This window comes from Elgaria multicarinata, chromosome 10 (genome assembly GCF_023053635.1).
Source record: "Elgaria multicarinata webbii isolate HBS135686 ecotype San Diego chromosome 10, rElgMul1.1.pri, whole genome shotgun sequence".
Classification (NCBI taxonomy): domain Eukaryota; kingdom Metazoa; phylum Chordata; class Lepidosauria; order Squamata; family Anguidae; genus Elgaria; species Elgaria multicarinata.
Window position 1 is genome coordinate 77,707,028 of NC_086180.1, and position 13,280 is coordinate 77,720,307.

General features: G+C 40.4%; 2 protein-coding genes across 5 annotated transcripts in view; one reads left to right on the forward strand and one right to left on the reverse strand.

Moving 5' to 3' along the window:
- Window positions 1-753, forward strand: part of RFC1 (replication factor C subunit 1) — a 55,088-nt gene extending 54,335 nt beyond the window's left edge. For both annotated transcript variants that reach the window (XM_063135253.1, XM_063135255.1), the window contains one exon: window positions 275-753. In XM_063135253.1, coding sequence (XP_062991323.1) covers window positions 275-358 — 84 coding nt within the window. In that variant the 3' untranslated portion in view covers window positions 359-753. The remainder of the gene's footprint in view (window positions 1-274) is intronic.
- An 885-nt stretch (window positions 754-1,638) lies between these two features.
- The window catches only part of WDR19 (WD repeat domain 19), a 44,292-nt gene continuing 32,650 nt past the window's right edge, over window positions 1,639-13,280 (reverse strand). For all 3 annotated transcript variants that reach the window (XM_063135369.1, XM_063135368.1, XM_063135370.1), the window contains 8 exons: window positions 10,855-10,951; window positions 9,494-9,618; window positions 7,539-7,620; window positions 7,272-7,422; window positions 6,017-6,140; window positions 5,670-5,746; window positions 3,857-3,978; window positions 1,639-1,823 (listed from right to left, as the gene is read on the reverse strand). In XM_063135369.1, coding sequence (XP_062991439.1) covers window positions 3,867-3,978; window positions 5,670-5,746; window positions 6,017-6,140; window positions 7,272-7,422; window positions 7,539-7,620; window positions 9,494-9,618; window positions 10,855-10,951 — 768 coding nt within the window. In that variant the 3' untranslated portion in view covers window positions 1,639-1,823; window positions 3,857-3,866. The remainder of the gene's footprint in view (window positions 1,824-3,856; window positions 3,979-5,669; window positions 5,747-6,016; window positions 6,141-7,271; window positions 7,423-7,538; window positions 7,621-9,493; window positions 9,619-10,854; window positions 10,952-13,280) is intronic.

Below are 13,280 nucleotides of genomic sequence, written 5' to 3' on the forward strand. Positions count from 1 at the left end.
TGTAAGAGGCACACTAATTTCAGTACCACCAACAGAAAAAAAAACCCCTAAGACACGCCTGTGATTCTAAGACGCACCCCGTTTTTAAAGCTGTTTATATGGGGAAAAAGTGCGTCTTAGAATTGAAGAAATACGGTATCAATGAATATTCTTTTTAAACTTATTTACAGATACTAGTATTACTACTGAAGCTTGTGTACTATTTTTTCTGGGTTGACCTATACCTCACTGTAGTGGCTGTTGTTCCAATAAGCATTTACTTTCTTTCTTGCAGAAAAAGACAAAGTCTTCCATGCGGTCAATAGCAGAAAAAAAAGAAGAGAAGAGGAAGGGCAAAGCAAAGAAAAAGTCTAAGTGAATTGTACAATGCTAACAACAGTGACCAGCTATGCAAACTTTACAATAATGCCGTTGTGTGCTGGGTTGTGAATAAATTGAATGGGCTGGCAAAGGCTCTCTTAGTGGTGATATAGATGACTTGATTTATTACTAGTGCACAAAAATGACAAATGTATAATATACTGATTAGTGTAAATACGGACAGAGGCTTAGCATCTGGGAGAAAGAGTACTCATCTCTTGCATATATTCCATCTTTCATCTTTCCAGAGCACTCCTGATATTTTTTTTAAATAACCATTATGTTCTCAGACCATGTATATAGTATATAATGAACAAATTGGGTATTTCTTTTGTACATGATGGGAGTGCAGCAATGTGTAAAAGTTGCAATAAAACTAGTTTCATATTTTAACCCATTTATTTTTCTTTCACTTCAATTACATGATGTGGCAGCGTTTTGTCTCAAACCCATACATCTACGTGGCAGCAAGTCACTAGAGCACTGATTTGCACTATTCATACACAATTCCATGCATACGACAACTGCATTGTGTGTATATAGCAGCAGAACTTGGCTGGGTAAAGGGCAATAAAGTGTTTTCTGTGCTTCGGGTCAGCAATGCTGTAAATAATTGTACTCAGAGTATAGTATGCAAGGTTGTGTACCACAGATGCATGGAAGTTGGTATTAGCTGCAGAGAATACAGGATCCTGAGAATTTGCTTCAAAGGTAGGGCACAAAGTGTATGTATGGGGCAGTGCATGGTGCCACCTGAGAAGTCAACCGCAAGTTGAGTAGGACTTCCAGCAGCCGTCACTTACCTTGTTTAATTCTTATTCCATATCTAAGGCAGAGCAGAAGCAAACTGAAAAAATACACTCAACTTTGATTTGGGAATGGAACAAGGAGGAAGTGCACTCAAAACGTTCACATTCTAAGGGGTGTAATCCTATGCTTGTTTAGACAGAAGAAAAGTCTAATGCTTCCCAGTATTCCACAGCCAGCACTGTTAAATGCTTTTTTTGCTACAGATTGATGCAGCTACTGGGGATAGGCTAAATAATCAGACCTTTTATTGTAGCTCTGTCTGACCACAAAATACCTGCTTGATCTGGGGTACATAAAGCCTTGTCCCTGTCATTGTAAAGCAGGATTAGTGACACATGTAAAGAAAAACCAAGAAGGCAATAGGACTTGTGCAGGTTCGAGCAAGAGAAGCAAATAAGAGAGGGATCAAAATAGCAAGGAACGAATTGCAGTTCAAAGTCTGTAGATCTGTAAATTTGGAGACTCATATTTCAGTGGTTAAATTTTATTGAAAACAGAAAAAGCCATAGTACAAAATTTCTATAAAAGATAAATATTTACAGTTTTGCATTTAACAGATTTGAGAACTATGAAATATTTTTAAGCATAGTACCAACTGAGCTTGAACTTTGAAGTTTCCTCTACTGTTGTAGCATCTGACTGGCTGATAACTCCTAAAAATGAACAGACATTCTGATTTTTTTCTTACATTTTATACTAGATAAACTACAACCTATGTGCAATGTACCTCTAAGTCCATAGAGCTAAAAACATAAAATACCACGTACTAAACCACTATACTATCCTCAACATTTAGGACTGGTAAAATGGAAACAAGTTGCAAATACTTAAAAATTAAATCCTTTCATACTAAAGTGGGAATTAGAATGGTGTACCTCACTGAGCTATTGGGAAGTAATGGTGGTAGAGCACAGTTAAAGTACTATATAAATGAACACAATAATACCATCCAAGATGAATAGCACATGGATTTCAGACGCAGCCCATATTTCATAATCTCTTGCTGTACAGACTCTTTGTATCTAAATAGATAAACTCAAAACATACCATACCCAGTGCAACAGGTGATAGCCAATGGGACTGGAAGCAAAACAGGAGCACAAAAGGGCAGTTGTTGGCATGCTTGAACTTTGCAGTAGTATAAATGTATTTTGAAGGGGGGGGCAACTTAAGGCGCAACCCCCCTAAATAGTCCAATGAGAACGGAATGCTAATTGATTACTCGGGGGGGGGTATGATGTGGAGATGGAAAAGGATATCCTAGAAGAGGGTATAGATGCCCTCCACCATACAATTTTTTGTTGCAGGTCTCACTTGTCCTCCTATCCGGTTAAAATGTTGGTATCTATAAAAAAAGTTCTGTGTTTCTACCAATAAGAGACTTTATGGCCTAGATGTAAGTAGAAAAATTGAAATCTCAGACATGGGGAATATTCAAACACATTGTTTCTTACCAGTCACTTTGAAGTACTACAGTTTAGGAATTATGAACTGAATTCACTTCAGAATCCAATATAAACTTCTCCTGTTAACCTTCAAAGCTTTTCACGGTCTAGCTCCTTCCTATCTCTCCTCTCTCATCTCACACTATTGCCCCGCTCGTGCTCTTCGCTCCTCTGATGCCATGTTTCTCGCCTGCCCAAGGGCCTCTACTTCCCTTGCTCGGCTCCGTCCATTTTCTTCTGCTGCCCCTTACGCCTGGAACGCTCTTCCAGAACATTTGAGAACTACAAGTTCAATCGCAGCTTTTAAAGCTCAACTAAAAACTTTTCTTTTTCCTAAAGCTTTTAAAACTTGATGTTGTGCGGACTTTATACTGTTAGTTTTACCCTACCCTGTGCCTGCTTACCCTACCCTGTGCCTGTTGGCATTCTCTTCCCCTCCTTATTGTTTTACTATGATTTTATTAGATTGTAAGCCTATGCGGCAGGGCCTTGCTATTTACTGTTTTACTCTGTACAGCACCATGTACATTGATGGTGCTATATAAATAAATAATAATAATAATAATAATAATAATAATAATAATTTATAATTGAATGGAGAACTAGTTTCTTGCAGGTAAGAGATTGCAGGATACTATGAGTGAGGGTAAAGAACAAGCTCTGTCCTGGATGAGGGAAGAGAACAAACTTGAGAGGAAGCAAAGACCCTGAGGCCAAAGCAAAGACCCTTGGTCATGTGATCCCTGGATTGCCCTGCAATGTGGTGGGGGGACTTAACCCATCCTGATGTCTCCTCACACCAGAGAAGGAAGGAGTAGGATCACGGTAAAGCACTGGTACTATCCTGACATTGCATGTCTGACATCCTGACCTTTGCATGCGCAGCCTGAAGGTCTGCAAACGGGCACCTATGGATGATGACTCTCAATGTTCCAAGGTGTGGTGTAGAGTTCAGGTATCCATGAGGGTTGGTTGACAGCAAGCTGTGTATGGGATTCAGCAGCATGGTTCCTCTCCCTTCTCCATGTGTACAATTTACACATGGAGAACAAGTGAAGAGGAAAATCGTGTCTGGAAGAAATGTGCATAGCCAAGCTTCCTGCCTCACACACCCATTTTCTATGTGCAGGAAGCTTGTAAGGGTTTGTGTGATGGAAGGTTTATAAGACAATGAAATGAGCATTTCTTCCATAAGCTGCTATTTAGGCTTCAGAAATGGAAACGGAAGTTGAAACACTTACTTGATTAATATCATTGTTCCACTTCAGGCTTGAGGTATGGTGTACAGACAACTGTTTTCTTAAGGCTGATAATTTCAACCTTTTCTGAACACATGGGACATGTATTTTCATTCTGTAACAAACTGTTTAAAGGAAGATAACACATTTTCACAGCTTGCTGAATGTATAGAGATTGCAGAATGCTGTGTCAATTTGCCTATTTTGTTCTAGCTATACACCAAATAATTCATGCCAGCGCCTTAAAGAGGATCATTCTGGGCTCTTTGGCTCAATAGAGGAAAGTTTTCTATTAGTCCAAGTACTTTATGATATGGGTAGTGCACAAGGCTACATGTCCTAAGAAGGACAGGTTGCTTACCTGTAACTGTAGTTCTTTGAGTGGTCATCTGTGCAGTCACACATATGGGCTCTGCACCTGTGCGGAACCTCACTTCGGGAACTTTCCATAGCTGAGAATTTGGCAGGAACCCTCCCCCTTAAGCCACTGTGCATGCCTAGAGGGTTCCAGCCTGATCCCTCAGTTCTGAGACCATTTCGGCCCCAGAGAAAGAAGATTTTTAAAAAATTATACTTAACAGTCTATGCCCTTAACACTGAAGTGGGGATGGTGGGTGAGTTGTTTGACTGCACAGATGACCACTCGAACTACAGTTACAGGTAAGCAACCTGTCCTCCTGCATCCTGCATCATGGTTTCTGTGCACCACACACATGGGTGATTAGTTAGCTCCGTGCAGATGCAGAGCCCATATGTGTGAATGCACAGATGCCCACTCAAAGAACTACAGTTACAGGTAAGCAACCTGTCTCTCCCATGACACAGCAGGTGGCTAGGATTCTGTTTCTCAAAGTTATCTTACCAATCAGGGATCATGTAGTGAATGTGATGTCACAATATGTAAGCAATACAATTTGGCTACATGTTAACTTCACAGGGTAAATAAAATTGGTTTAGATTATAAAGTTTCTTGGACAGGTCACAATGATGATCCTAGCCAATCAACACTGATTAAAATATTAATGAAGATCTCAAACACACACATGCACTTTCAGCTCAGTCCTAACTAATGCACTTCAGGAATTTTGTGATGAAGCCTCTGGCAGTGATTGACTTAGCTGTCCTAAGGTCACAGAGGTGCTGCAAGGCAGGCAAGCTCTCTCTGGCTGCCCTTGGATGAGCTGCTCTGTTCCTAGGGGAGGCAGCCAGCCAGAAGGGCTTAAGCACAGGAAAGGATAGGGTGGATAGAGGGGCAGGAGAAGGTAAAAAGATGGTTATAATAGAAGGGCTGAAAGAAAATCAGAGGATGTCAGAATGCGAAGTCAGATGAAAAGGAAAACTGGCAGAGGCAGCAGGTGGAAAGGAGAGACATGCACAGCCAGGAGGTAAAGAAGTGAAAGCTGAAGTTCACATTTTGCTCTGAAATGATGGACTGAAGACTTCCACTATGTCTACTGTTTGGTTTGCTTTGATAATAGAAAATGTCTTTGGGCTGGATCCAGATTTAGTTATATTTAGAGTAGACCCACTGAAATCAATGGACTTAAGTTAGTCATTACTAATTTACTTAATAATAATATATTTATTGGTTACCCGACTCTCCCTCTGGATCGAGGCGGGGTACAACACAATTAAAAACAACATAAAGTACATAAAATTAATTCAAACATTTAAAACCAGTGCATCATTAAAAGCAGCACACCATTAAAAAAAGGCAATAATAATCTATTTACTTTATGTATGACTAAGTTCGGATCCAACCTCTTGTATTTAAATAACATTCCTAAAGTTTAGGATGAAAAAGATTCCAACTTACTTTCTGAATTCTGAATACAAGGCTGGGAAGTCACAATGGGGGCACACAGTCCAGTCATCTTTTACCATATGTCGCCCCTAGAAGGAGTGGAATGATTAAACTGGATGGAAATATGCCACCGGTTAAAAAGGGAAAACTGCCAACATATGCCACAAGTGTCTTGTTCCTAAACGAATGACACTTCAGCGGCAATCCTATAAACACTTACTGGAGAGTAAGTCCTGTTGAACTCAGTACATCTTAGTTCTGAGTAGATATGCATAGAATTGCTCTAATAACTAGGGCAGGCACCGGAGAGAGCCAAATCTTAATAAAGAGCTACATTCTACATTCTACTTGACACTTACTGTTGCAATGCAATATGGGAGGTTGTTTTTACAGCCAAGACAGAGCAGCTCACATTCGGGCAGCATGAATTCACAGTATGGACATGGGGTGGTGGGTTCTTCACCTTCTGATGTGTCAGGCCGTCTGTTCAGAGAAAGGGAAAGGCACATTAAGAAATAAAAAGACTATCAACATCTATGAAAGTAGCAAAACTGCTTTTCTTGCCTAAAGAGGCTTAGTGTGGATTGCAATCACAGAGGCACTATATTATGCCTTTGCTCCTGTCACATGATTCTTCAAAGTGGTCCTCGACTCTCAGACTCATTTTCAATGTTATTTTCAGCAGCTGGGTTCCTTCCACTTCCATGCACAGATGACTAAAACCATTTGGCAGTTTATTCCCACCATAATTTTTATAAAATGCATGGGTGGGTGTGGAACATCAATGGCTCTTCTGCACATTACTCACTATTGCACCCTGGGGGAAACTTCAGCACTGGCCTGTAAGGAATGCCAGAATGCTGAGATGTTAGTTCACATGTTGTGTCAATTACATGTTGTGAACCATCAGTTTTGAAAGCAGCCTGCTTGTAAAATGCCTGTAATCCATCTCCCTTCCAACCCAATGACAATTCAGCAGTGGAGCTTCTAATACAGCTATGACTGTAAAAAGCTTTTTAGTCTCTTTTAGCAATGTGGGGAACACCAACACTTTGTGAAGTGCATTGGCTGAATACACGGGCCATGCATGGTCTGAAGTCTTCATGATTGAAATCTCACTCTCTTGTGGCCTTAGGCAAGCCACTGTCACTCAGTATCAGTTCTGCCTAGTAATATGGAGATTCTGGTTTCTCATAAAGATTATTGGGATAATGTATTTAGCAAAGCCAAGGTAACAATATCAAATATTATTTGTGAAAATTATAATAGTGCTGTGGTGCAACCAAATCAAGGGAAAATGGGCATCGATAATTAGGCTTTTAATCTGACAAAAAGATTATTGCCATTGTCTCTGCTTGCGATGGCGAAGTGATCCTAATCTTATTCCATATGCTACTTCCACACTATGGATGCTGGGTAGCAGTGACTAACAGCCCAATTCTATCTGTGTTTACGTGGAAGTAAGTTCTACTGAATTTAATAGGATCTACTCCTAAGTAAGTACCCATAGGATTGGGCCCTAAGGCTACTGCCTCTATAATCCATTTCTCCTGGGCAAGCTAGCTTGAATCAATGCATTTCCAAACCTCAATTCGACAGAGTAATATTGCTCACCTGACCATTGCTTCAATCTTCTTTTTGTATTTCAGATCAATTTTATTCCGGTACTCTGGCCTCATCAACATTGCAGCAAAACCAAATGCTGATTTTTTTAGTCCTGCTCTATGACATTCAATCACAGTTGAAGTCAAGATGGGCACAATGTCTACAAGTAAAACGGTGGAAATCATTTAGTTTCCAATGATTATAGTAGTTTTGGACTGTGGTCATTCATTTTAAGTTTACAGCAGGTGCTGCATTCCCAGTATAGTTAACACTTACGAGATGGAAACTTGCTGATATTGTTGGCGACACGAATAAGCATACGGGCTCCCTTTATATGGTCACCACATTTAACATGAATCTGAAATACAAATGTGAGAGACTGTAACAGTTGCAATATTTAGGGCAGAATGGGGAACCTTCAGCTTTAGGATCAAATTTGCCCCATCAGGCTGACCCACAGGGCCTTGGGTGAGTCCCCCTTCCTTGCCCCAGAGGCGGGGAATGTGCCTTGGTGGACTACTGGGGAGAGCCAGGCTGGAAAAAACCAAGCTCCCCAACCAGGGAAAGCCCAAGCAAAATAAAACAGGATCCCTGATTGAGATGCAGGCTGGAGGAATTGCAGCCAACATTTTAGCCAGGGACCCAATGGCATGAAGGGATAGACCCCAAGAAGGATGCAGACAAGCTGGGGCATGTTCAGAGGAGGGCAACGAGGATGAACAGGGGTCTGGAAACAAAGCCCTATGAGGAGAGACTGGAAGAACTGGGCATGCTTAGCCTGGAGAAGAGGAGATTGAGGGGAGACATGATAGCACTCTTCAAATACTTGAAAAGTTGTCACACAGAGGAGGGCCAGGATCTCTTTTCCATCATCCCAGAGTGCAGGACATGGAATAATGGGCTCAAGTTACAGGAAGCCAGATTCCAGCTGGACATCAGGAAAAACTTCCTGTTAGAGCAGTATGACAATGGAACCAAGTGCCTAGGGAGGTCGTGGGCTCTCCCAACACTGGAGGCATTCAAGAGGCAGCTGGACAACCATCTGTCAGGTATGCTTTAGGGTGGATTCCTGCATTGAGCTCGATGGCCTTGTAGGCCCCTTCCAACTCTACTATTCTATGATTCTATGACTCCATCACTGACAGCCCTTTGATGTCATCTGACCAAAGAGGGGGTTTCACAGAGGGGAGGGCAATCCATCCCTCGGACCCAAACTAGTGTGGCATCCCTTATTTAGGATCTGCCCAGCCACGTAGGTTTGTATGTGTCACCCACACACATATAGCAGCATGAGGGGGAGGTAGGATCTATGAGGTGTTGGGGAAGGGAAGATTTTAGCAGAAGATATGGCTACCAGTCATGATGGCTATATATCTAAGATCACCTTGAGGCCCAGCACTGGGCAAAAGGCGGGATACAAATAATAATAATAATAATAATAATAATAATAATAATAAGAAGAAGAAGAAGAAGAAGAAGAAGAAGAAGAAGAAGAAGAAGAAGAAGAAGAAGAAGAAGAAGAAGAAGAAGAAGGTCCTCCTCCAGGTGCCTACTCCAAGGGAAGCTCGGAGGACGACAAGAAGGGAGAGGGCCTTCTCTGTGGTGGCCCCCCAATTATGGAACAATCTCCCCGGTGAGGCCTGCCTGGCACCAACACTGTTATCTTTTCGGCACCAGGTCAAGACTTTTCTTTGCTCCCAGGCATTTAACAGCATATGTTAACTGTCTTTAGCTTGGCTGAGAGTTTAAAAATTGTTTTAATTGTTAACTGGTTTTATATTTTTATGGTTTAAATTTTGTATATTGATTTTGAATGTCCAGTCTTTTAATCTTTGTAAACCGCCCAGAGAGCTTTGGCTATGGGGCGGTATATAAATGCAATAAATAAATAAATGAATGAATAAATATATGATATCCAATATCTGAATTCCACTTAACATGGAACATGACTGGAAGAGTGCTATTTCACTCATATCCTGCTGTGGACTTCCTATAGATATCTCTTTGGCTAGTGTGGGAAGAAGATGGTGGATTCCTGCATTGAGCAGGGGGTTGGACTCGATGGCCTTGTAGGCCCCTTCCAACTCTGCTATTCTATGATGTGGATTAGATAGGCCTTTGATCTGATCTAGCAGGGTTCCTCTTATGGTCTTAATATGCATTTCATAAGGGTTTATACACGTTGACATATAGTTTTCCTTATTAATCCCTCTATATTTTCAATGCATTACCTTTACTAAAATGTAGCTGTGTAGAATCATAAGGTTTGTAGCCATCTCAGAAGGTATTTTAATTTTCTGGGTTTTCAGTTCTGAATACATACTGAAGAGAACATCATGGGCATTTCGATAGTTCCCTTTTTAAAAACAAACAAAACAGCAATTAGATTTTTTTTTTCTGGCAATGGCTTGCTTATCCTCATTATATTTTGACTGCCTTATTTTGAGCAGAATTAGGTAAATTTAACAAGGACGTGCGGTGAACTATTGGCATAAGGCATCTAATATGAAAACTGCTTGCCTAGTTAAACCATGCTTGCAGAAACAACTTGTATCTCCAGCCACACCTTCTGGGTTCTAGAATTATGACGCATCAACAACACGTGTTTTTCAGTAGTTTAAATGATGACAGAGGCCATGAAAAGGCAAAATGATTTTGTAATTATATATGCTTCTAAATTATCTCTACAGTCCTCGTTTCTACTTTTAGATACAAATATTCAAGTAATTAAGGTACGTAGCAAATTCTGAAATCTGTTCTTTAGAGAAGGCTAAGGGAAAGAGGACAGTTTCGTTCATGTAAAATAGATAAATTTATATTTTACTACAGGTTTTTAAATCAGACCAAGAGTACAAACTGAACTTAAATTTACTGATCATTCAGAACTTAAGGTCTCACAGACTGATGCACAACCCCATTCAAATGGGGATATCTTGATTTAAGACAAATTAAAGTCCAGTAACAATGGAGAAAAATCACCGTAAACTCCAAAACGCTGGGCTTGATTGGTTTGTGGACTGCCTATCAAATTAACGTGTAAAATGTAACACTAGAAAACAAATTCCCTCCTTTGGTTACTCATTCTCACTGATGCGGTATGGCCTTAGCTAGACCGAAGGTTTATCCCAGGATTGTCCCAGGGTCATCCCTGTTCACGTAAATGACACACAGGATATCCTGGGAGCTGGCAGGGACAACCCCGAGATAAACCTTAGGTCTAGCTATGTCTCAGAAATTCTGAGTCCTTCACATAGTGCTGGGGACTAGACTGTTCACTTTGTTTCCTCCAAGGGAGTGCCACCTTGAAAAAGAGTGTTTTAAACTCCTTATGACATCCTGAGTACTCTGGCAGAGGAGAGAGTAGGCAGCAGCAGTAGAAAGCGGTGCTGCACAGCAGGGAGAAGATGGAAGGCTAAGTATAAATCTCAGCCCTTAATATATTCTAGAAGAAAGACAAAGCAAAGAAGCAGCGTTCTCTCTTTGTTCCCCTCAACTCCCCCATCTGTTGCTTCACCTGTCAAATGTGTTCCTCTAAGCAGAACAGTTGTGGTAAAAGTGACCCAACTGAAGTGGTGGATACATCGTTCCATACCTGCACATTGTTCTTCTCTGGCAATGATTATGGCTGTGCGGGCAGCTTCTCGGTATTGCTTTAGGGCCATGTACAACCGAAACAGATACTTGGCTTCCTTTATTAGAATAAAAGGACAGCTATATGTCAGAGAGCACACAGTATTGTTACCACCACCTAGACCTTAACCATACTTCATGTGAAACGGTTTCTGAGCTGCTGCCCTTTATGAATTACAGCCTTTCTGTCTAGGGTTTGTAAAGTGCACAGAGAGCACTTGGTTCCATACACCTTTTACATTCCCAAGCTTGCTTTTAAAAGTTTCCCATTTGCACATAGGATTTGAACATCTCCACAGGATTAAAATGTTGTATTGCAACACACAAGAAAATCATCAGAGTCAATTGAAAAGATCTCAGCTGAAATATACTTTTGTTGCAACTGTTTCTAATAATTAAAAATAAAATAAAAACCTTTTATCTTGCAAATGTCCAAACACAAGATTAAAATGTTCAAAAGTTTATTCCAATCAAATATCTATGCTTAAAATAAGCTGCAAATGGTGATAACACACTGTAGCATGCTGTTATCATGGTATACATTAGTAGTATACATGTACATTAATAATATGTATATACTTTTTTGTACATTAGTAGAAAACCTGATATTCAAATGAAATTTTATACATTAAATATGTTCCTGTGTTATTCTAATTAATTCTGATTGAATTAGCTTAGTTCCTGTGAATATGTTCTGGGCTGAGAACTAGTGACAGCAGCATAACTCCAGCTTTATAAAATGTTCTAAAAAGCATTGGGATTGGGTTCAGAAACGTGTAAATCATTTGCTTCAAATGATGCTAACAATGAGTCTATACTTTTAACCTTAACAGTACAATCCTATTCATGTTTACCTGCAAATAAGTCCCACTGAATTTGATGGGTCTTACTCCCAGGTAAGAGGGTATAGGACTGCAGTTTTAGAACTTCTTTTAAACAAAAATAAAATAAAATAGCAGCTATGATTGGTTGAAGTAAAAAAAGAATTACTCACAGAAACAGACTATGGCAGATGCCGTAAAGCAGTTAGAAGAACAAGAGAGGTTTTAAAAATGAGAAAATAAAGCCATTTGTAGGGAAGGGAAACTATTGTTAAGCATGGCAGTGGGAATGTTTACACAAGATAACACAATGTATCCTTTTTTAAAAAATAAAAAAATACATTTGGTTCCCAAGCATTTCCCATCTTAAACTTTCCCTAGAATAACAGATCTGCTGAGATGTCAGTTACATACCAAGGTGGAATCAGACCCAAATTCAGTGTTACTTTTGCACTTAGGATGGAAAAAAATGTTTCTGAAACCAGCTTTTGGTACAATCCCAACAGCTTTCACAGCTCAACCCTTATATAATTTTCCAGGTCCCCCAGCCTCCACCACCTGCCTGAGGTTTTATTCCCTTCCTCCAATTTGTCTATAATCCAAACACAGATTATGGAAGAAATTTGACTCAAAAGCCAAATTCTGGCCCTACATGCTTTTGACAATGACAGAGTAGTTACAGCCTCTGTTTCTGAGCATCCCAACAATAGTAAATGAATGTCCTGAAATCAAGGCAAAGCTGGGTGGGTATACCACAGGATGTCCACTCAACATGAAGCTGCACCAATCATGGCTCCTTAATAAACACACCTGGATAACGGACCTGCTTATAAACATGTGTTTGTCGAATCTGTACTTTACATTTTTAAATAGACACTTAAAAACATTGTAGATGGACACTTAAAAACAATGTTGTTCCCTGCCTCGATCCAGAGGGAGAGGCAGGTAAGAAATTTATTATTATTATTATCCTCCTCCTCCTCCGGTAGCCCACTGTGACTTAATTTGCTAAAAGTTGATCTGGTTCAGATGACACGACAGCCCATGGTGGGTTGCTGTGCATGTGCTGTCCACCATAATTAATATGCAAGACCCAGCTGGGGGTAGTTGTGACTTGTTGTATCGTGCGAACCCAACCAACAAGGGTTATTTGAGAGTTAAACAACCCTTGCAGAATCCATGGTCTGCTTAAACCTCAAGTAACCCCTGCTGGTTGGGTTTGCATGACACGACAAGCTACAACAACTCCTGGGTGGGGCTTGCATATTCATCATGGCGGACATCACAAGCTGCAGCTCCTCATGAGTATATTAACCCACAATGGACTTCTGTGTCATGCGAGCTGGCCACTGTGAGGATGAAGTCACTTCATGTTCATCTTCAATTGGATATTACTAGTTTCTCAGTTCAGTCTTTTGGAATTGTTCAGTGCACTGTCTAGCTCTGTTGTGTCGGTTGAATTTTAATTGTTTTAACTGAGGATGTGAACGAAGTGTTCTGTGTGCTTCTTTCTTGCCAATTACATCTAGCAGGAGAGAGCTAACCAGCTCGGTTTAGTAGGCAATTA